General features: G+C 40.5%; 3 protein-coding genes across 5 annotated transcripts in view; 2 read left to right on the top strand and 1 right to left on the bottom strand.

Annotated features, from left to right (window-relative positions):
* The first annotated feature begins 24 nt into the window (after positions 1–24).
* LOC118417532 (U3 small nucleolar RNA-associated protein 4 homolog) lies at positions 25–8,926 on the top strand. The gene is made up of 5 exons (XM_035823119.1): positions 25–115; positions 2,482–2,558; positions 7,780–7,879; positions 8,464–8,528; positions 8,888–8,926. Exons 1-5 carry the CDS (start codon positions 88–90, stop codon positions 8,924–8,926), a joined length of 309 nt encoding a protein of 102 aa, XP_035679012.1. The 5' UTR covers positions 25–87.
* A 27-nt stretch (positions 8,927–8,953) lies between these two features.
* LOC118417099 (U3 small nucleolar RNA-associated protein 4 homolog) lies at positions 8,954–13,331 on the top strand. Its single transcript, XM_035822500.1, has 7 exons — positions 8,954–9,097; positions 9,549–9,705; positions 10,181–10,293; positions 10,707–10,802; positions 11,514–11,699; positions 12,148–12,258; positions 13,048–13,331. The coding sequence occupies exons 1-7, from the start codon at positions 8,978–8,980 to the stop codon at positions 13,165–13,167; spliced, it is 903 nt and encodes a 300-aa protein (XP_035678393.1). The 5' UTR covers positions 8,954–8,977; the 3' UTR covers positions 13,168–13,331.
* Positions 13,332–18,343: 5,012 nt separating this feature from the next.
* The window catches only part of LOC118417092 (low-density lipoprotein receptor class A domain-containing protein 4-like), an 87,822-nt gene continuing 81,406 nt past the window's right edge, over positions 18,344–24,759 (bottom strand). For all 3 annotated transcript variants that reach the window (XM_035822490.1, XM_035822491.1, XM_035822492.1), the window contains one exon: positions 18,344–23,019. In XM_035822490.1, coding sequence (XP_035678383.1) covers positions 22,558–23,019 — 462 coding nt within the window. In that variant the 3' untranslated portion in view covers positions 18,344–22,557. The remainder of the gene's footprint in view (positions 23,020–24,759) is intronic.

The following is a 24,759-nucleotide window of genomic DNA, read 5'->3' as shown; positions in this document are numbered from 1 at the left end:
TGTTTTTCCTTAACTCCTGGGTACAGGGGGAGCTGGATTCGGCACAACGTAGCGAACAGACACACCCACGACGTGCGCGCCCTGGTGATGACCGGAGAATACGTGGTGTCGGGAGGTGAGGGAAAAATGTGTTTTTGACAGCGATCTTAGATGTTTTTCCTTAAACTCATGGGTAGCAGGGGGAGCTGGATTTGGCACAACGTAGCGAACAGACACACCCACGACGTGCGCGCCCTGGTGATGACCGGAGAATCATGTTATCAGGAGGTGGGGGGAAAATGTGGTTTTGACACCAATCTTAGATATTTTTCCTTAAAACCCCGTCAGATATTCAGGACCTTCCCGCAACTACATTGTAAGGTTGGTGCTGGGTTGGGAGTAGCCTTGTATCTAAGCTAAAGCTTAAGTTGCCCATGCATCAGAACAAGGGACCATCTCCCTGATCATAAGATTCATCGGGCCCAGCACCCATCTTCACCTCTAAGCCCTGGCCACACATATGTGCAAGCACTACTGTAACAGCACATTGCTTAACTTCAAAGATCGAGGGATCGGATGTATCAAAGCGCCACGGTCGTAGCCCTAGCCCTATCTACATGTATTATATTCTAAGTCCAGTCCCTTCATTATCTGATCACATCCAAGCAGATTATGCCATTCCCAACTTTATGGAAATTCATAGTCGGCTGACATGGATGACCCTGCTCCGGACTAATAACCAACCATGGTCTGGAAAAGGTTGAGATACCATGGTTGGCTATGTGAGACAAGGGCTTCAGAAAGGATTCAAATACATTTTGTTTTTAGTCTGTAGAAATGGTACATGTATTTTGGATCTGATTTTTGACCCTAACCTCTCTTCCAGCTCTTACAGGGTACATCTTTTTTTTAACTGCCAGGATGCTGACTATGATACCAATCTTCCCCATCTTTTTTTAAAACAGAAATTCTCTTTATTTTCATGAAAAGAGTTTCTTGCATTTGCAAACTTTCAGTTTCCAGCTTTTATACTTTTTTTCAACTGCCAGGATGCTGACTATGATACCAATCTTCCCCATCTTTTTTTAAAACAGAAATGCTCTTTATTTTCCTGAAAAGAGTTTCTTGCATTTGCAAACTTTCAGTCATTTTGTTGTATTCATTATTCTCAAACATATCCAAGTAGTCCTGTCCAGATGATACTTGTCACTGAAGGGTGTGAAACAAAATTTAGTATTCAGAGTATCCCGGGTCTGTATTGTTGATTAGTCTGAATCAGGAACCTGCTTTGTCTGTGTGCCCAGAACATGCTTTTTAAGGCACTGCACTGTTAAACCACCGTCTGATTTATTGTGTTGTGGATGCCGGCATGCCCAGACTGTCTGGCAGCCAAAACTGTCATGGTTAAAGGGAAAAGGCAGCACAACTTCAAGTTCAAGACAAGGCTCTTCACACGCATCGTACCTTGTACCTTGAAACTTGTACTTTGGTCCCTTAGCCCAGTATTCCCGGGTCGTGGCGGCACTGCATGGTGGTGCTCTGAATCAGTTTTCTCCATCCCATTCGCTCCTGCGTCAGCAAGAGAGATGCTGCAATGCTCTTTCCTGTCCATTCCATGTTGATATCGTCAGCCCATTTTTTCTTCTGCCTCCCCCTTTTCCTGGCTCCATTCACTGTTCCTTGAAGGATAACTTTGGACAGCCAGTTTAAAACTAATGAGAAGTAATATAGAAGTATTGTTGAAGCTACAAAAAGGACAGCGACATGGAAAAAAATAGACAGAAAAAGACACAGACATACAAGATAAATCTTAAAAGTCTGCTTACAAAGCAGGAGAGGCTAGCATGACTAGATAAATAATAATTATCATGTTATTATCAGGTAGCGCTAATGGTTGGTTTCAGTACCTTTTGTAATAACAATTTAAGGCAATCTTTAATGTATCAAGAAAGTGATGTACAGTGTAGAAGTGGATGGTTACACTAATGTGGTACAACCTTTTTTGAAGGTGGAAGATCTGATTTACAACTGTGCTCGATAGGTGTTGTCTTGCAAAGGATTTTCTAGTCATGTTTGAAAAACACCTCAGATCTCATGAAACAAAGGGGGGTATAAACTGTTTGGGAGCGCATCCTTGCCACTACGTCACAAAGTGGCAAGGATGATTAACGTATCACGTTCGAGAACATTCCATGTCAAGTAATTACGTTACAATACAATAGGTCAAGTTCGGATTGCACTGTCTCTGTCAAGTTCACATCGAACAGATAATGTTTTGTTTCATTCTGTACTGATGTAGAAGACAGATTGTCGCCGAAACGTCTACTGAAGAATTAAAAGAAGGTTGTGAAACGAAGAAGACTTTGTTTGATTGATCTACCAACCTGATTAAACTATTTACGGACCTCAGGTCTCATTTTGTGAATCTTGATATTGAAATAGAAACAAATTAAATACTAGTAATGTCTCGTAACATTGTTTCTTTGCTCCTTATGTCTTCAGGAGTGGATATGACTCTGGTGGCCATGCCTGTCGGAAAGCTGGGGAAACAAAGCAGGAACATCCTACCATTCCCACAGGTACGGGCGCTATGTTGGCATTGTTATCGTTATTTGGTGGACCGCAGGGTTCTAGCCAGCATCTGTCCTTCTGTCCTTTGAGGGAATTTGGCTGCTGGGGACGGACAAAAATTTTGCCCATTCCGTCCTCTGTGATGGACAAAAATCGGCATGTAGATTTATAGAGTAATAAAAGATTCTATTTGAACAAAGCTGAGTCTACCAGCAAAACTTGCCCTGCAAAATAAAGGAATTAGCATTTCATGAGGGGTCTAGATTTCAAAATTTTCCCAGAAAGTATATACCCCCGCCCCCTAGGATCACTGCACCTCCGACAAGATTTCCATTCAAAATCCAGGGGATGGAAAAACAGGCTGGCTAGAACACTGGTGGACCGACTAATTTGCCTGGGGAGCTTTGCTACCAGAGGAGTTGGCTGGCCGCGCAGCTCTGGAGGGGGAATGCTAACCTTAGCGTGGACTATCCTGGCCAATGTCCCATTTTTTTGGCAGAATTCTACAATCCCCATACCACTGTAGGAAGGCCTGGTGGAGGCTTGGTTTTGGCAGGTTTTTCAAGTTCTTGGCTGAAGCAATACTGAGGTACAAATTTGTTGGCATCCGTCTGTCTCGGAAGACAATGGTAGGCAGACGGGTTTAAGGTGACCCGTCTACCTGGCCTGCACTTGGGTTTTTAAGGTGAAGGACGTCCTTCTCCACCCTCTCGTCCACTGGCGCACCAGTCCTACGGGGGCAACTGTATGCAGGGCTCGAAATACTGGGTGCATGTGCACCCAGGTGCATCCAAAATTGGAACTGTGCACCCAATTATTTTCTTAGGTTGTGTATGTAAAGATATCAAAGTATACTTGTAATATATCATAATCTTGACATCTAAGTGTTAGAAAGATAATAAAAATGTCTATCATGGTACTTGTTTAAGAATTTGATAGCTTGTAACTAAGTTTTATTACTAGGTTATTACTTTTTTAAGTGGTGCAATTTAAGTGGTGCACCCAAAAAATTTTTGGTGCACCCAATTTCTTAAGCTGGGTGCACCAGTGCACCTAATCCCAAAAATGAATTTCGAGCCCTGGTATGCAATGCAAGACGGCCCCAGCAGATGCAGGTTTGTTGTTTGGAGTTTCCGTCTCCTAGGAGGACTTCCGACCAAGGATGCAAGGGGTTCCTGCTACCCCTGACTCAAGCGTCATGGCGGGTGTGTCATGCCCGAACATGCCCCTATGGCCTGTCACCACCATAAAGGCCTGTCACTGCCTCTAGCCGCAGCTAGGTACTCATTCATACCTGAGTTAAGTGAGGGAAGTCGTGTAAAGTGCCTTTCCCAAGGGCACAAGATCGGTGACACGGCAAGCGGATTCGAACCCGGAACCTCTTGGGCCTGAGACCAACGCGCTGCCGATCGTGCCACGCGGTCCCACTGAGGTACAAAAAGCAGACGATAAAATGGGTTTGTGTCATTATTTTTTCAGTGCAAGGTCACCATGAAGGCAAAACCACTGAAAATTTACCATACGATTTGGTCAAGGACAATACTAATGACAGTTGACATACTTTTCAACCCACTGTTTACTGTGTGGCAGCCCACTAATGATGAAATTCGCTCCTGCTAAAAAGACCAATTTTGTCGTGAAGGTATTAAAAACAAATTTTTCAAAGTTCACCGCTCAAAGACTCCACTAATGATAGTTGACCCACTTTTCAGCCCTACTGTATACAGTTTGGCAGCCCAGTAATAATGATGACACATTGTCCTGCTAGAAAGACCCAATAGGAATGCAGCAAAGGGGAACACCAGCTGCCTCAAGCTCGCGGAACAGATAGATGTAGAGGTCGATCATAGTCACACACAGACAGTTACAAGGTCGTGGTGAGACATCCAAATTGCTTTAACGATGGTGGAAACTGGGTGATCCCAAAATTGAAACCAACTGGATGGTATTTGGCATTGAAGGTGTTATACTAATAGGTATGACGGATACAAAGTTAACCTTTTCATGTCATTATTGGCTGAGGGAGGAACCTACAGAAGTCCTAGACACCAAAGAAGAAACAAGAGTAGGAATGATACTGAAATAAGAGATGAAAGAGTTACAAGAGAAGTTACGGAAATGTTTCTTGCAGTTTGTAGGTTTATACTATCTTACTATTTCAGAGGAGAAATAGGGAGGAGAAATAGGCTCTTTTCACAGGGAAAATCATGATTATTTTTCAAAACTTGAATTCCAACATTTTTTGTCCATTGTTCTTGGATCTGAGCCACTTGACATATTCTCAGATCTTCAAGTCAGAAATTGGAAACTTTCCTTTATGAGGTAATGTTACACACAAATGTTTCAAGACGTGATTGCCTGTTCGTAACTTTTTCTTTGCTAGCAGTTAGGACATACAATGTAAGTCCACTTCAATCTTCCTTGCCTTCAGATAAAGTTTGTAGCTCTTGTGGAAGCGCTTGAGAGATAAGTTCCATAGAAAATAATGATCTGAATGACAGACATGACAGATATGTTCTGTTCCCACAAAATCCACCGACATGATATGACGATATCTCTCTCTCTTTTTCCAAATCCCATTTTGAGGAGTCATTTCCTGCCTATCCCATAACTCTGAATACGGAATCAATCCATGGGTGGTGCGATAACGTGCACAATGCCAAGATAAGCTACTTTATTAGGAAGTCTGATAATAGGAATTGACTTTGTTATCGCAACCCTTTCGTGTGCGCAACAGCTGTGTCTGGTTGTCAGGTAAAAACCAATTATGGGTGCCCCTGGCCTAGTTTTGTAGGTTCAGCTAGCCGAAGCAGGGCTGGAAATGTGTACTGTGTGCATGTACACTTAGCTGGTGTGTTACGCCGAAGGGCGGTTAGAGATGGGCGGTTATACCGGCTATACAGATAATGATACAGATACACTTTGTGTACCAAAATTTGGAGCTAGGCACCCAATTTTTGACTGTGGGTGCGCTGGTGCATCTACATTGTACAAAATGTAGATATGCTTATGCTATAGATAGGCCTACTTTCATAAAAGTACTAAGGTAATGTATACTATTAGATTTTTACACAATGTTCCTGACTTTAATTGTCAGAAAAATGATAAATCCTTTGAAGTTAGTTACATGTATTTTTTATTTATTTGCTGATTTTCAAGGAGGCCCAGGTAACATTAACATCATAAATCATATGTCAAAATTACACATAGCTAAAGAATCTAAGCTTATCGCAATTTTTGAAAGTCAAAGCTGTGTTCTCACCATGCACGCCAACATTGAGAGCCTTGTTCTTAGTTCCAAATTCTGCCTGGAACTTTGGACATATGTACTTTCTTCTATCTCATTTTGCTTGCATTTAGGTATTTCATTGTATTACTATAAAGTTTTGAAAAAGAAGTCAGAATTCCGTTTTTTTCTTAGGTCAAAGCTGTGTTGTCACTGTGTATGCCGACAAGAAGTGCATTAAACTCTGTCTGTTTTTTTAAATTCTGCCTGGAAAACTTAAACTTTAAAGCGTACTTTGTTCTCTCTTCTCATTTTGCTGATAATGTTATCTGTACATCTAGATATTTGGTCAGGTGCTCTGGTGCATCTGTAAAGCCATGCCAAGTGATTTCCTTGGTTCTCAGATTTTAAAAATAAAAATGTAGCAAGCGGTTATCATAAAAGCATAGGGCAGGGAGGAAAACTTGAATGCAACTGTATTCTGACTCCTTAAAATTGAGTGTACCAAGGCATAAACCTGGTTCTCTGGCTTTGTTTTCATGATGTTTTTCCAGTTAAGCATATTTGTGAAGATTTTCTTTAAAAATCAGAGAACCAACAAATTAAATTTGTATGGGCTATTCCCATGACTTTGGAGCCCTGTATAGATCATCATTCCCTCAGCAACTTTATCAAACCCCCAGTCATTAGAGAGAGATTACTAGCCCCAATGTCCTTCATTCCGTGATAATAGCCGTTCTACCAATTAGAGATCATCACTGAACCGCGTCTGTATCATCAGGAATATGCTGCTACCCTTGACCTACATATGACTGCAGATTTTTTGCCCGCTATAAATAGGGTATAGCAAGGCCACAAGTGGTAGAATTTGGATGAATGGTACATGTCAGAAGGAGAGGGTAAATTTACCTAGCACCTTTTTTTATTAAGGGAGAATGAAAAATTTGATATAGGTGTGACATTAGGTATAGGTCAAGTCAGCAACATGAAAGGAGTGTTGTTGTCGTGAATTAAAAATCTACCAGCAATTTTTAGTGTCAAGAGCCATTCATTTGATGCAAAGCATATCTTGGTACTGTAAATTTGCTTAATTTCACGACACTTGTATCACCCGGTATTGTGAAAATGAAGAGCTTGGGGTATCTTAGAGTTTGCAGTTTAAACAACAGCAGTAACAGTGGAATATGGGACTTCTGTTTGTTGGCATGATGATGTTTACACTGACAGGGCAACACCAAAACCACAAACATGTATATAAAATCACTGCAAATATTTAAAAAGTTAACGGTATCTTAAGCCATTAAAGGACAGAATAGTTAATGAAACTTTACAATGAACTTAAAAATAGCCTACAAAAACATCTGTCCAGTGTGTAAATGGAATAGAAAAATGTCAAACAACCTTGGACTCATGCCAGTATTAAAACTTGAATGTATAACACTCTCGTCACCGGGATGTTGAAAACAGGTTCGCCCAAATGACTTTTTGGTGGTTACACAAGCTGATCACAACAAAGTAACAAACTTCGTTGCTGTAGATAAGAAGGCAATGTGTTTCTCGTCTTACCCCGAAAGTGTGGTGCTAAACATGTCTTGTGAAACGCCATAGATGCTTGTGTAGTAAGTACTTAGTCTTCTCAAGTTTGCAGTACAACAACCTTGCTCAGATTGCAGGCAAATATATGGTCCATCAGTCCTTTTTGTCACAAAACAGCAATATTTTTAGGATACATGCACAAATGTCACGAGCATCTTCGAACATGTTCCAATGTTGGAGGAAATGACATTGTATTACAAGTACTAGTACGTTTCTATGGCCTCCCTGTTATACAGTTTTTGTGACTCGTGGAAATGTAAGCTCATCTTATGACCAGATTAAATAATAAACAGTAGCTAAAGGCATTGATATTTGTAGGGGAATACTCTTGGTTTGATATACTAAATATTTCTCTGTGAAGGTGACATTGAACTCTTCAGTGTTTTACATTTGTTTGTGCTGTACAGAGAAAACTGGTACACGTTGCCCAGACAGCACGGAGGTTACTGTTCCAGTACCAGACTAGGCTGGAACTGTGGCAACTAGGAAACACTACAGCAGTGCCAGGTCAGTATCTCTCTCTCTGTCTCTTTCTCTCTCTCTTTCTCTCTCTTTCTCCCCCCCTCTCTCTCTCTCCCTCCATCTCTCTCTCTCTCTCCATCTCTCTCTTTCTTCCTCTCTTTCTCTGTGTAGACTGGAGCTGTGGCAACTTATAGGAAACACTATGTACAGCAGTGTCAGGTCATTCTCTCCCTTTGTCTCTATTTGCATCTCTCCCTGTCTCCCTCTTTCTGCCAGTCTCTCTCTGTCTCTCACTTTGACTATTTCTGTCTCTATCCCTCTCCTCTCTTCTATCTCCTCTCTCTCTCGGATCTCCCCTTCTGTCTCTGTCTCCATCTCTCTGTTTATGTCACTGCCTGTCTTTATCTTACATTCTTTGTCTTCTTTTATTATTTTATCTTTGTAATTTAAGGCTCAAAATGTTGCCATGTCATCTTTTTAGGCTTTGAATCCATTAGAAATATTGTGAGTTTAAAAGACTGCTTAACACGTATAGATTAGACTCAGTGGTGTCAGCAGAGACAGTTTTTATTTTGTAAAAGATGATGCAAAATGTTTTGGAAAAAAGAAATCTTGTGTCTATTTTACAGGTGTACCTGATGGAAGGCTGCCCATTACCCAGCAGCCAGTGTCACTGTTGGATCTGAAGACAAAGGTAGATGTTCAAGAGGTTGTTGTTTTTATTAGCAAAACAATGGTTGGTTGTGGTTGTAGGTCAGAAAGTTGGGTCCTTCCCACAGCGCATGGTGTATTTAGGGCGGCGTCCATGTCCCCAGTCCCCATAGCTCATGGGCTACACGGATGTGATAGTAATACATCAGGAGGCTAGTCCACTGGTAGTGGTGTGTGGTGAGCTACCATTTTCATTCTGACTCATAAATGATAAACAGAGACAGAAGTATTGCCATTTTTAAAAGAGTCTTAAGCATGGCGCAGAAAACCTGTGACCCACCGCATGCAAGGCAAGAGATTTACCCACTAGGCCGTTGCGGTGGTCCTTACATTATTCCATAGAAAGAGATAAAATCTTTAGACTCTGCCATCAACACCTAATTATTTTCAGCAGCTTATCAATGATCGTAATTAATATCTCGTTATCAGAACATGAAGCAGATTGTGTGCAGTGCTGTCTCCGGGTGTGGCACCTGGGTTGCGTACGGCGACGTCCAACATGTCCGACTGTTCCATTTACCTAAAGAGGAGGGGGTGAAAGTCCTACAGAGGGTATGTATCACAAATCTTTTCAGGAAATTTTATTTTGTAAAGAAATTCAGAATTTTAAAGTTACATTTTGGAAATGTGTTTGTAGGTGTATTTGAAATGAAATTATTTCTCTTTGATGCACCTACATAACGTGGACATTTCATGTAATATGGAGGTCTGAAACTTGATGACCAGATTGCCAGATTGCTATCTCCACCCTGACATATACATGTCTTTTGATTCAAAATGTTCTTGATGATTTTTTAATAGATGGTCTCTTTTTTTATGTGAAAACCTTAATTACTTGTTGTCTCTGTCAGCAGGGCAAGCCCTTTGTGATCATGATAGCCACAGGCTAGTTGGGCAGCCCTGGCTGTGCATGTTGAACAGCCAAACCAGTATATCACATTTCCCTCAAATTTTCTGTTTACAATGGAGAAATCAGTAGAATTTTTCTGTGCTTATATTCCAGGTGAGATGTCTTCCCATTGACCTCCAACCTGCTCATCACATGGTCTTTACCCATGATGCCTCTGGACTGGTTATAGCGACCAATCAGGGCGCTGTACAGTTGCTCCATGTTGATGCTGTTCACCCTGTTCTTGTGCACACTTTTCTACCTCCAAAAGGTAAGTCAAACTTATCACCTTTGTTTAGAAGGTTGTGTCTTTGGTAGTGTTTTTTGTTTGTGACTGCATATAGCAAAGAAGCTGCGGTGGATTGTCATCAAATTTAGTAGTGGTTAGCTTATTATGGGCTCCCTGTCAGATTTCCTTGGTACTGCAGTGCAACAGTTTTTGTATCTTATGTAGCTAGACATCCCTTGATTTTTGATGGGTGGTAGATGTGACACAGGTTTGGCCTTCTACCAGTTTTTGTTGGAACTGCAGGGGCATTTTTGTTGGATAGTATGAAACATGATAACCCAAGAATGGATGAATGATGAGGACTTTTATGATTCTTGTTGTGTTGCATGTTTTACCTTACTTTGTACTTGGACCAATGAGGTGAGGTGAGGTACTTGGCATTGTTCATTTTATTGTACATGTTCGTTTTGCAGACTTTATTTCAATTTGAAATGTCTGTTGTGTACTGCAACTGTAGGCAGTGCCCATCCCACGACCATCAGTGCCCTGGCTGTGAGTAGTGACTCCCAGTGGATAGCAGCAGCTCATCTCGACTGTTCTGTTCATGTTTACAACATCAAGGCAAGAAAAGTAAGTCAAAGCAAAACAATTTGTAGTTTCGTAGTCTTGACATAGTCAACTACACTGATTATTGGTCCTACAAGACACCTTGTATACTGTTACATGTATTTTTAATTGCAATGCATGTGTAAACATGACATAGGCTGCTTGAATTTTGTACTTTACGTATTTGTGAATTTGTTTGATCATGAGGGGGCTTGCACAAATTTTCAGTTGTCTGAACAGACTTTCATTTTGCTAATTTCTATGTTTAAAAAAAGGCTGAAAATGAAATGTTGTCAACTTTTATTTATTTATTTTTTTTCTTACTTTGGAGAGGCTCTCCAAAATTTTTAGTAGCCTCGACACACTTGTATCTTGTTGTAAAAATTATGAAAACTAAATGTTTTTTTAAATTTTTTTCTCCCTTTTTCCCTCCCCAGCATCAGTGCAGCCTGCCTAAACACCCCAGCCCTGTGTCTGCCATGACCTTTCACCCCACAGAGCCATGGCTCATGGTGGTCCACTCCTCACAACAGGTGAGTAGTTCTCATACAGGACTCCTGTATGAAAAACCAGTAAACCAGTGCTGACGAACATTCAGCACTGGAAATCCAGTGCAGAAGCCATCTTCAGCACTGGATTCCAGTGCTGAAAAAGGAGGGTGAGGTTTTCGTAGTTTTGCTGTTATATGTTTGTGTGTGTATTTGTGTGAGTGTGTATTTGTATGAGTGTGTGTTTGTGAGAGTGTGTATTTGTGAGAGTGTGTATTTGCATGAGTGTGTATTTGTGAGAGTGTGTATTTGTGTGAGTGTGTATTTGTGTGAGTGTGTATTTGTGTGAGTGTATGTTTGAGTGTGTATTTGTGTGTGTGTATTTGTTTTAGTGTGTGTATATGTGAGAGTGTGTGTTTATGTGAATGTGTATGTGTGTAAGCGAGAGAGTGGGATAATCTCCCGGCGGAGTTGGCACTCTCGACATCTCTTTCAACTTGTAAATCCAAAGTTTAATTCTTCCCGGCTTGTGCAGTAGACCCATTGAAGATGTTGTCACCGCAAATGTCAGACTTGTCCTCTCACAACTAGTGGATGATTAACTAGTTATCTAGGCTTTATTGAGATACGTATTTCTTATGTTACGAATCCTATTTTATGATTAGAAGATTTTGTGAGACTTTCTATCAATATTTAGAGAAAGTAGATACCTAACAATCCAGGTAACATATTACTGCTACTTTAACTCCTGTTCAGTTTTTCGAGTTTGATGTTTCGGAGAGCCGGTACACCGACTGGAGCCGGAACGTTCAGCGACAGGGGCTGCACCAGGAGTGGCTGAAGAGGTCGGAGGTCGTGACACAGGCCGCGTACAATCCCGCCAACCCAACACAAATCCTTCTACAGGACCAGCGAATGTTTTGTGTAATAGATAAGAGCAAAGTAAGTTTGGTTTTTTGCTTAAGCAACGACAGTAATATATGACAAAGAAATCAAACAACATGCATACATGGCAATTCTTTCTTTCTTATTGATCTAGACAAATAAATAGATGTAAAAAAAGAAGAAGAAAAAAGATGTGCATACATGTAAATGTGACTTCTTTTGTCTGGTATGTACTTGTATATTTCAAACAAAAGGCTGCTAGGTTTAACATGAAAAAACATTCAATATACATTTTATATTCAAATGATAAGTATCCTTAGGTAAGACGTTTTTCCAAAAGTGTTTTTTCTAGATACTACCAGTTGTCATTTGGAATGCTTATGATTTTACCTCCTTTCCATCCAATGCAGAGATTCAGAATTTGTATCAGTCACTCAGCATGATTTTTCCAATGTTTCCAATAGTAGGTGAAATATCTGTATTTTGTTTGTCCTGTGTTGAACAGAAGCTGCCCAAGCTGGGGAGTACTTTCTACAGCAGGGAGAAGCTGATGAAGCTGGACCCAGCAGTGAGGGAGGAGACCAGACACGCCTTCGCTGTCTGTCGGGGATATCGGGTAAGTCATCGCTGCTCTCCCATCGTAACTTTCTCCCTGCTGAAGTAGCCATTTGGCATCAAATTTGTATAGGACAGTTCTTTGTTGATATTTGACATGCTTGCTTCTTTACAATGTTGAAAATATTTTTTCTCTCTTGCAAGTTGGGCAATCTACCCAACATGTATAGGCCTTATGAGTACTTCTAAAAACTTTGTTTTTTTTGTTCGATGGGCATTTAAGTTGCACAAAAGAGCCCATTTTTCTCTTTGATTTAGCACCTATGTTTCTACTATGTTTACAGTTGTTCCAGTACCCTCTCCCTGCTGACTAACCCTGAAACCAATCAAAATTTAGTGCCAAAAAGACTTCTTCAGTTGGGAAGAGGTTTTACTAGAATAGATTTATTAAATCTCTGGCTTGTGTTGTTCCAAATCAAAACCCATTGTCCAGTATTTTCTTACACAGTGTGTGTCATGTATGTATTTAACATAGACTAAGATTTTATATAAAAATGTTACAAAGACTTAAATGAATCAGAGCTATAACTTAATTCTCGTCTATATTCAATGCCTTGAAGTTATCAATCAATCAAAATGGTTTCTTGTTGAAACAAGTTTCTGGCAGCCAGTGGTTGAATTGTGTCTTGTTGTGCATAAAAACTCTGCTTGTTTTCACACACATTATTAACCACTAAAACGTGAAAGCTAATGATCAAGAGGAGCATTGCTATTTCAGTGGATATAAGGTTAAACAAGTTACTCTCTTGTATAACCTATGATCTATAACCTATGACCTTTCCTCCTGTAGGCACTTCTCCACCTGAGTTTCCTGGAGGACGGGGCGGAACTCGTGGCCGTGGAACGACCAATCAAGGCTGTCACCGACAAGCTGCCGCCTACGCTCAGTCAGAAGAGATTTGGCACATAGAGACATACTGAGATATGTACTGAAAATCTCAACTCTTTTGGGTTGGATTTAATTTCCCTCCACTGCAAATCCATTTGAGTTACTGTAAGTTGAAGTCCTGCTGCAGCATACTTGTTGCCTGTGGTAGAGCCCATCTCTGTTTCAAAGCCCTTGGGCCACACAACTGTGTGTGTGTGTGCAATCACTACAGCGGGGGTCAAGTCTGCTGGTAGTGGTCTGTATGTGTTCAACTTCCATACTATTTCTTGTATGCCGAGTGCCTATGCAGAGAAAGCATTATGTATCCTTTTAAATAGTCTTTGTGTCATAATATGAGTTTTCTAATGTTTCTACTTACTGTACTACAGATTTGTTTCAACTTTGAATCTGAAACAACACAAAAACCTCCTTGTCCCTCCTATTTACTCTCCAAGCAGAGGTTTAAAATATGCTCAGACTGTTTTTTGACGTTTTTTTAGTCGTTTTTATCGGGCTTTCTATCTTATGTTGTACGAGTATCTTGCTGTGTCCAGCGTAACACAGTGTGAAACCACTGTGAAAGTATTGCAAATTTGCAGTAATCACAGAAAACACTTCGTGGAGCGGAACAAGACTATCCCATCACGGAATTGTGAAGAAACATAATTATGAACTTGGCAGACAACTGTGACATTGAAGAGACCTCACATAGAGAAACATGAATGTTCCATTGTGAAAATTGTGGAGCGTATTAAAACTGTTTTTAGAAATTTGGCAAATAACAGTAGAATTCATAACCTTAGTAGAGACCACATATGGAGGAACAAGAATATTCCATTGTACAAATTGCTTTGGACTATTGTTTGAGTTTTGGCACATACAGTCGTGAAACTGTTGAATTCGTAAGTTCAGTTCATAATCACTGTAACAATAACATACACAAAGGTTAACAAGAATGTTCCATTGTATAAATTGCTTTGGACCATAGTAGATTATTGTTTTGAGTTTTGGCGTGCGACACATGAAGTCATGTAACTGTAGCATTCATATCAGCTATGTACAGGAACACGATTAATCCATTGTACAAATTACTATGGAGAAGAATCGACTATTGTCTGGGTTTTGGCACATATATATGTACAGTCTTGGAACTGTAGAAATCATGTAACTATTAGAGATCACATATACAAAATATGTGGAGCATATATATCAGACTATACAGTTTGAAATTTGGCCCTACTGAGAACTTATTTAGAAGGAAAATATCACCATTTCGTGTTTGGGTATGTGATATCTTTAGCTTTGCTTATTATTAATTGAAACAAAGACATTAAATATTGAATCATCAACACCCAGGGCTCCAAGTTTGTGTTTATTATTGACACCTGAAGCATTTCATTGTTTACCAATAATCTATATTCAAACCTTATTTTGCTCCATAGATATGATCTTAGTGACCATGCATTTTGATGAAGGTTAGGCATCCAGGTAATAATGCCCAACAGCAGTTAAGCAACTGGATATGATTTTGTCTTCATCTTTCTTGCATGTCATTCGAACTTAATGGTTGAAAACTTGCTCTTCAACAGATCTGCTACCAGAAATGTCTGTGCATTTCCCAAATCATATCCAGTTGCTTGAGTAACTGCTACATTTGTATTTGACATAGATATGATCCTCATTCCAATCCAAATTATCCTTTTCAACCAGACTTAACTGTTAGATGGTTGAACTGTAGCGAGAGACAGTTGAAGTGAAGACCTGTAATAGTCAAATGTTTAGCGACCCAGTCTCTGCACCAGAAGGTTGGGAGTTTGATTCTTGGCTGTTGCCACTCAGCTGACATGCACACTGGCTGGAAAGTGTTGCTCTCCTTACGACATTAAACTTTGGTCCACTGTTCATTGTACTTGCCGCAAAGAGTTAGGTGAATTTTCCTAGTAGAATGGAGCTGTAAGGTGCACTCTCACAGCACTTGCATCAAGCTTGTGGGGTTTGTTCACTGTTTTGTTATTTTCTGATTTTTTTTACAGTTTAGATATTGCATAATACATAAAAGTATGACTTAGAAGACGACAAAATACACCAAAATAAATTTGTTCTTTATCTCTGAAACTCGTTGAGTGTCTTTCGAACCCGGCAGTGATGCAAGCATGATGTAAGTGTAGTGAGAGAGCACCTGTACATGTTCTGTACATGTCATGTCTGTCCTCTCTGTCACAACCAGTGGACGCTTAGCTCTTCAGTGAGCTAAACCGACTACTTTCACTTTGTGAGGAAGGCTGCTCTCATTCCAGCCTGGAAGGCATATTATTTTCGCATTAACCTTGTATTAACAAGGATCATTCCATCCCAGTGGTTAGGGAGGTAGGGGACAATGCCACCTGTATCCAAATCATTGTTTAAGTACAAGACAAATTGCACAAAGCAGGCAAATTTCCTTTGATAATCAAGCTCTTGGCTTTTTCTGCAAGGAGGGCAAAGCATTTTGGCATTAACCTACATGTGTAATTTGTATCAGTACCATTTCCTGTCAGCAAATTGTAAGTGGACAATAAATGATTATCCAAATGTAATAATTGTAAATCTAAGTCAATTGGACAAGACAGGAGGCAAATTTCCTTTCAAGCCCACTTCTGTGGTAATCAGGTCGTTGGCCTCTCGTGTTATATCCTAATTTGTGCTTCGCCTAATGGAATGATGAGTATTACATTTATGCTATTAGACATGTTTTTTTTGCTAACAGGCCAGTAACCGCATTGCCCTACATCTGTCTCATTATGGCCGAAGTGGGTTAAACGGTTTTGCTGTCCATCCTTGGGGACTAGGTCAAATGTTAGCTCTTTTTATGATATCCCTTTTGGTTCCACAATGGAATGGATTTGTACATGTATGTACAGTCAAACCTATGCAAGTGACCACTGCAAGTGTCCACCTGGCCAGTGTGATCACTTTTTGTTGTCCCTTGTTTTAGATTTCCCTTGAAATGGAATATTATTCAGATCGAGTTTTATTTGAAAAAAAATATATATGTGAAAAAATATGAAGATATATGAAAACGGTAGCCTGATTAAATCTTGCTTATAGCAGCCCGCCCAACATCCGCTAGCCAGTTACAGCCCTGGACAGCAGAGCTTGTGTTACAGACTATGAAAACGGTTGCGAAAACAAAAAATGTACGAAAACAACTAGTACATTATGTTTTTTCAAGTCAGTCAAAAATGATGTGGGTGTATTTGGGTTGCGATGATAGAAATTAAGAGGTGAAAGTCTAAGATCACTGATGTGTTTGTCTTCTTTTTGGCTGAATGTCTGGACTACTGTCAGGGAGTAAAACGTTGATTAAAACGTGAATGTCAGAGTGAACAATAAAGGCACGTTTTTGTGCATATGTGGAAGGGTGCCAAATACATTCACTTCACTTGACTCTATAAAGATTTGATCTAGGCAGTAAGAATTTAAGTTTGAACTGTGGTACGTGTTTTATGACAATCAGTTCGAAGTTCAACTGATTCTGTTGAAAGATCCAGTGCAGAATAACTCTCACAGCAGCAAATATTGTAAAATTTGGTGGAATTTTAGTTAAGAAATGAAAATTTGATGCTAATGAAAATTTGTTGTACTGGAGGAATTCTTCCTGCATGATTTTGTCACATTTAGTCAGACTTGTAGCCAGGATTTTGTTGGGGGGTCCTTCTGCAGATCTATTTGACTAGCGAGTGCCAAAGTACACAAGACAACTGCCACAGCTGCAAGCTTTTTAGGGGGTTCGGGGGGCATGTACCGCCGGAAAATCAACCCCCCTGGAATGGCATTTCCTGCATGTTTAGAGGATTTTGAAGAGGAGGCAGTTGAGAATTTATTGATCAATCTTCTTGGGTACCTCTGTGTCTGTGTTGTGGGGGTTTGCCCATAGGGGGTCACACTAATCCCCAGGCAGATTTACCGGTGGCATAAGATGGTATCTAAGCTGCCCAAAAGGTGTCAGCCAGCCGGCTTAGATACTATCTTATGCCACCGGTACATCTACCTTGAGCTTAGCATCTCACACAGGGCTGTCTCCAACTTTTTTTCCGTCCCACTCATTGTTTGGGAGCTCATCTTACTATCTACTTTCTTGTTAATTAACTACTAATTACTATCTTATTAATTTGCCATGTTAAATCGGCCATTTTAAGCCAAGGAAAAAATGATTTTTTTTATCAATTTTGTGTCATGAAGTTCAATTTTTGGACTGAATGAATGAAGGACGGGTCTTGGGGACAGCCCTGGTCTCAACATTCAGTACAATGTATTAACATCTATTATCATAATACCGGTACGTTTACAACGATTTCTCTAGCCATACTGATTTGACATCATTTTCTCCAGTTACATGTTGCTGTTATAGGTTACCCTTGCCACTTCTTCTGTGTAACTTTTCTGCCACTCTTGTCCTGCTAAAAGCGTAATATTGTAATTGTAACACGCCGCGGAATTACACGGCGAACGGGCGCGTGGTTGGGAGGGGGTACAAAATACCGGTAGGAAGAAACACGGCACAATTAACTGCCGCTATGTACATTTATACATCCTCTGATGTTCCTTCCTTTTCTGTCAGTAAATGCATAAAACATAAACCTGCATGAGCATACAAAATATCATGAGAAAACGGACGTATACTGCCAAGAATTTTCATTTAACTTTTGTCCGTCACAACCGCTATGACGTAACACTTCACTGCTAGCGTAGATATAAAAATGGCGGGAAAATGGCTGCGTACGTTCAATTTTGCCCATTCAGTCGTAGATCTGGGCTATTATGCAACGGTTCTTCACACTTTTACATGAGTTGTAGGTCACCAACAGAAATTCAAGATTGTTGTTGAATCATGTTCGTCTTGTGCCGTGAGCATGTGTAATTATGATCTATAAATTTGGCAATGAATGTGACAGTGTGTTCGTCCCACGACGAGCTGCCTACCCCGATAAAGATACTGAAAACTTTTGGTCTTGTTGTCTTCGAATGCATTGTTATCGATGTTTTGTAAATGATGCATTGGACACCTAGATGTCTGAAGTGTGCACAGCTCAGAAATAATCATTGTTGCATGTGTAGATCTCTTTAAGTTCCAGTATTTTTAATCTACCGGTATAAGTCTTACTACCGGTATTATGCCAATGCATGTTACCTTTAATTGTCGAATGTACACACAAATGACAACAGTGACAGACTCCTCTACAAAACTTAGTACCATTTTATTAACTCAGCATGTACATCCAAGTCCTGGCTCTGAGGTGGGGCTGATCGCACCTGACAACATACATGCTAGGTCCGCGAGGCACGCTTTTCACAATGTCTCATGTTCGTCTATATGCAACGACAAAAAGTCTGATAACCAATGGGGGAGGGCAGCAGATCGAGTTTCCAAGCGCCTCTACTGTAGCTCACAGTCGGTAGTTATTTTTTTTATTGCCTATGCTATGTGCTGCCATTCATTCATACAGCCACAGCAGAGTAAAGCACCATTTACGCTAGAACATCACAGGAAAAATATCACAGTTAACAAAGGGTGTTTTACACAACGGACTCAGTGACTGGAACTGATCTGTTTCAAAACTGTTTTCTACATATTATATGCCTGGATTGTTGTAAAAAAAAAAGAAAAAGAAACATGAAATCCTGGCTAATAACATACAACACCCAGTGTCAAACTGCCCAATCTTTCCTTACCTAATTTTTAGTCCATAAATTTCGGACAAAAACGTGTGATATTGCTGTGCAAGAGGTCCATGGAACTTGCCATACACCCGCCAACTTCAATACAGTCCATTTTAAAGGCCATACAATATGTGTTCAACCCTCAAAAACACCTTACTGTGTATACCAACTGTGTGCTGGTATCTGAAACACCAGTGGTCCCCCTTCATGAAGATTCTTTCGAGCAGCATTTAAAGATTTTTGGACGTATGCGAACGTGTTGTGGCGAACCGATTAAAGTATATATATATCTTCAGCCTGCCGTTTTGGACTGACAATACAACAAGATGTTAGTGTTTCTTGTCAACTTGGCACCTGGCAAAGTATGGAGATATTGAGACTTGGCCAGAAAACTACTTGCAGGAGGGGGGCCTGTGAAAGGTATTTCAAGGCAGTAAGTTGTTGTAAATGGGTTGGTAACAGTTTTGTTTTGTCTGCGTCTGGCACCAGTGCATCAGTGCAAGGTTTCCAAGGATAAATAGTGTATACACAGTCTTGAACTCATCTCGTAACGTCACCCAGTAGACTACTACGACAACACAGTCAACATGGCTGCACTCCTCCAGAGGTGGGAGCTAGACTTTGTTTAAGGAACAGGCATTGAGCCATAGTCACACTATCGAGCCGTCAATGCCAATGAATGGAACAAATATTATTAATACAATAAAAATTTTCGAATAATCATCATCTGTCTTCGTCTTGTTTATACCTATGAGACAATGTTAAACAAACAACGGTAAGAGCTCAAAACCCCGAAGTGTAAGCGGAACCTATTACATAGGTGAAAACGTTATAGGTCTACTTTTGTAGGTCTCAACAACTTCACCACTAACACACCCATACAGTACTGATAGAGAACTAATTAGAATATAAAATACATGGAGCACCGAGAGAACAGGAAGTCAGGGAAGGAAGTTACAGGACAGTTAGAGAGAGTTAGAGAGAGTGAGGGCAGCGGAAGTGACTCCACAACTGCTCAAAGGAAAGAAGGAGGCACAAGTTCCACCTATTGACAAAAAATTGTACATATATCATGGAAGCATTTTTACAAAAGGAAAAAATATACACCACTTACTTAAGCTACAAAGCCTTTCAGACTTCAGATATATTTTACAAATACAATTGACATATACAAGCTTCGTGTTTGCTTTCAGCAAAATATTTTACATCAGTGTACATAAAAATTTTAAGATTTTTATTTTCACTCAGTCGTCAGGTCTTAGCTACAATTTTATCTTACAGTTCGGGGTTGAGAGTCCGCTAGCTTCCTGGTGAATAAAGCGTCCACTAATTCAACTACACTTAAAATATTCAACATTATAAAATTGATATTCAACATTTCAATGAAAACTAACCTAGGATCAAGTGGAGTATCAAAGACTTTTTGGTTGCTCTTGTAAAAACTGACAATTTTGGCCATCCAGTACCAGTATACCACTTCTTTCAGTTCGAGTAACATGTAAGGCAAATCATACTTTGCACATCGAGTTCTTCAGGATAAGCAGTAGCTGAGTTCTTCAGTTTCAGTGCTGTATTGCAAAGTTCGCAACTTTATAATCAACAGGCCCCTTGGATTGTCATAAGCTTAGAGACACGCGCGGCCGCGTGTCGTTTTCTTTTCACAGCGAGAACAATTGTGCATACACAACACCATTGCAAGATCTAAATGTTAACTATGCTGGTTTCAGGTTTTCGTGTTTTTTTTTTTCTTGCTCCTGGGTCAGAGGAAACTGGCTTGCACCAGTTGAAACCGGTTTGCACCAGTTATCGTCGTTGGTTCCGACCCAGAAACGTGTCCGCAGACAAAAGCAGGAAACGGCGAGCAGTCACGCTTGCACAGTGCCAAATGTTACCCACAAGGACATACAATATACAGGTGGACATGCTGGGACCAGTGGTTGGTGGGACTCTTCCAGATACAAATGGAATTAGTTAAAAAAATGCCCTTTTTCCATATTTCAATCAAAGGGGAAAAAAACTTTTAGGTCAAATTTTGATGCCAAACAATGATAAGTACACATTCAATGTCATTAAATGTGCCAAAAAGTTCAGTTTGACGTAAGCACAGGACTTTTCACTTGTTTCGTTCCAAATAAAATAAAGATATCTATAAGCTGATACACATTGCAACTGTGGGTAGGATCAGGCACAGGCTCAAGGTCAGAGGTCATGACCTTTGCTCCTTAGCAGACATCCTGAGGGGAGCTGCCCTCATCCCACCACAGAAAGTACCCCCTATAGAAAAGTGTGATGTTTACAGTCACTCCTTTTTTCATTAAAATTCACATCATTCTGTTTTCATCTTTTATGGCAATATCAAACTGCAAAGAGCAAGCCAAGCTTTATCCCTCACCACCCAACACCCCCCTCCCAGGAGTGGTACATTCCACCTGGGAAGCGTTCCCCCCTGCATATCTGTATCGTAGTTGTGGAATCTCCCATTTGGCAGTGTGAAGTAAACAGCATTTCTGCAGCCATTCCAACTGAATGTCCAGTGTTATAATAATTGTTCTCGCTAAATAATTTTCGTACTGTTCTTGTGCAACTTTTTTAAAAGCATTCTCAGCTTTTTTTTTTCTTTTTGTAAAAGGTAAATACCTTTTCAGCAGCCTTGAAATGATTCACACAAGGACAGGTGCTTCCAGATTTACTTAGTACGAACATACACAAACTGTACCATACACATGGCAGTGATGCTTTCCCCTACAGCACACCGGAGGGGCCTATCCTACAGATCCTATTCTATGCAGCTTCAGTACGATCAAACAATCAGGCATCCCAGGCAACAGCAAATACACCGTATATTGCTGTCAGCATTTGTGCGTTGGCAGATTAGAACGAGGAACCATTGATACAAATCATTCACGAAGCACACTAATGGAATCTGAAAGAAGTGGTCGGAGAGAGTTTTCCAATGAAATGGGGAAGGGGGAGAGGGAAGGGGGGGGGGGGGGGGTCTCATGAAAAAACGAAATGCATTCTATGTAACGTATGCAGTTGGCCATATTACACTAATCACACTTCTCAGGCACAACAAAATATCCCAGTTCTACCTCACAGTAAGGGAAAAATGACTTTTCTTTTTTAAAACTTTTTTTTTTCGCCTTGGATCTCGGCCGGGGGCAAGGGAGAGTGATTCCTTGGCTGGGGTGGGATGACGGAGGCAGTTACCCCTCTAGGGTTGGCACAGAGCACTTCCTACTTGCTACCCCAAGGGACTTGATATGTTGTCTTAAAAAAGCCTTTACCCTTTGGGTACATATCCACCATATGTACAACACTCTTCCTTGTGAGCACCATCAACAGCAAAAATACAACTTATAACCCAAGAAAAGCACCAGGAATAGAGGCAGCAATATTAGGGGCAGGGTGGATGTGTGTGTGTGTGTGTGAACTTAATAAGGAAGAACGCTGTTGTATAGAAAGGACGAGAATGGAATCTACTGTACTCGGCTTATCATGGAGTGGCTTTGAGACTTCCATGACGGTGTAAGTCCAACGTAAAGACAGCGCACTGCACTTCCAGTCGAAAGGAGAATACTGGCTGGTATACGGACAGGATTTGTATGTGTATACCCCTATCACTTAGCCTCGACGTAAACAGTCATTAGCGTGATTTTGGCATCACGTGCGTGGAAAGCTGACAGAGTAGACCGAGCAGAGGATGACATCAACTGCCCGCGACGCATCGTGTCATACTTTTCCCGACCCGGCAGCTCCACTTTTGACCTCGTACTTCTGAGGACTGGAAACGACCTCACTATACCGCGGCGGGGGGTCGCCGTACGACGAATTTGTACTCCCATACTGTGTTCTCGTGTGAGTCCCACTGTGGTGGCTCGGAGGGCCCGGGAATTGTCCCGTGTCGTAGAGAGGAAAGTCGGGCCGATCAAATATAGTTCTATTGGGGGGCGGTTGCACAGATTCGCGTTCTAACTCCCGCTGCTGGTCGGGGTTTCTCAGCTGTAAGTGTCTCTGGTCTGTGTAGGGCGGGTGCTCCTCCCCATCGGACAGCTGGATGGCCGGCGGCAGGTCGATGTCCGAGTGTGGAAAGTGGAATCTCGGCTGCTGCTGTATGGTTAGTGTCTGACGTTGTAATGATTCCTGCCGCGCTAGCCGCTCCCGTTCTCTCCTGGTCCGAGGACTGTACAGTACCTGTAGGGGAATACAACAAAATGTCAACAAAATCTTATCTTAAACATTAAATCTTTCTGATATGCTGCTCAAAGTCTGAGGACTGTACAGTACCTGCAGAAGAATACAACACGTGTCAACAAAATTTCATCATCTCAACATTAAATCATGCCAATATGCTGCTTAAAGTCTGAGGACTGTACAGTACAAGCAAGGGATACAACATGTGTCAACAAAATTTCATCTTTAGCATTTAATCTTGCTAATTAACAGGCAATATACTGGTTGAAAGATCTGAGGACTGTACAGTACTGCAGAGGCATACAGCACGTGTCAGCAAAATTTCATCTTATTGTTAAACATTAAATCTTCCTGATATGCTGCTCAAAACAATCTTCTAAAGGGGACCACTAGATTGTCATGTAACACAGAGTTGGTATACACAGTCAAGCCTGTACAAGTGACCACATTCTTGTAGACTAAGAGGATGATTCTGAATCATCATCACAAGATCTTGTGATCAACTTTCCTCCTTGAAGCAGACAAGTGATTGAGTGGAAATGCTCTAATCATAAATTTGACTGCTATATTGAATAAATTGATCAAAACAACAGGCAGAGCATTTTCTATGGATTCTACACTAACACATCCTTGTATAGAGGATGATTCTGAATCATCATCACAACTTGCTCAAAACAGACGAGTGATGTTTTACTCACAACTTTGACTGTTAAATTAGATAAATTGATTAAAACAACAGACTGAGCTTTTGCTATGGACTCTACAGACACATCCTTGCATAGAGGATGATTCTGAATCATCATCACAACTTGTGATCAGCATTTTCTCCTCCAAGCAGACGAGAGATTGAGTGAAAATTCTTTAGTGAAAAGTCATTAAAACAACAGGAGGAGCGTTTGCTATAGACTCTACAGACACATCCTTGACGATGATTCTGAATCATCATCATCACAACTTGTGATCAGCCTTTCCTCCTCAAAGCAGAGGAGAGATTGCCAGAGAGGCCTCGTCATCTATTCCAGAGGACCAGCTAGCTGCAGTACTAGTGATGTCATGTCTAGACTTATTGGCCGCCAGCACAGGAAGGTCAGAGTCTGCATCCGCATGTAAAACCAGTATCTTCAGATGTAGTGCCACGCAAGCGAAAATTGGGACCATATCTTTACGTGCATATGTAACGGTCTAAGCATGCGAGCCCGCATGTCCTGAATACTAATACTAACTTAAACTTATCTTTAACATACAAGCGCCGTCCAGTGTCTCAAGGATTGATTTAATTTTTGCTCAATTAATAGTATGGTAATGGTATTAACAGATTTCCATCTATCTATCAATCAGTCATGGAAAGGCGTTGAAAAGTCTGTCATGCTTGTAAGGTATCAAGAACATTAACAAAAAAGGCAACCCTATTAATATTTCTATTTCTTCCACACATGTTATATGACTACAAGGCATCTTTATACAACTGTACATGAACATGAATTCAGAGTGTCTTAATCAATTGATAGGAATATGTCTATTTACTACCATTGTTTACTTGCAAATTATAAACATTGGAAACAGAAAAATAATGAAATAAACAAATAATCAGCACATGAGACATACTGCTTAAGAAATACAAAAAAAGTTTATAAATGAGCATGAATTAGGGGTTTGAGAAAAAAAAACGTAACCCTCAATGATAACATGATACATTAGAAGGCAACTATTCAGTATATGTTATTGGTATGAACACAACGA

This window comes from Branchiostoma floridae, chromosome 6, assembly GCF_000003815.2.
Source record: "Branchiostoma floridae strain S238N-H82 chromosome 6, Bfl_VNyyK, whole genome shotgun sequence".
NCBI lineage: Eukaryota > Metazoa > Chordata > Leptocardii > Amphioxiformes > Branchiostomatidae > Branchiostoma > Branchiostoma floridae.
Note: the sequence above shows the minus strand (reverse complement) of the source record. Positions and strands in the feature narration are given on the sequence as shown.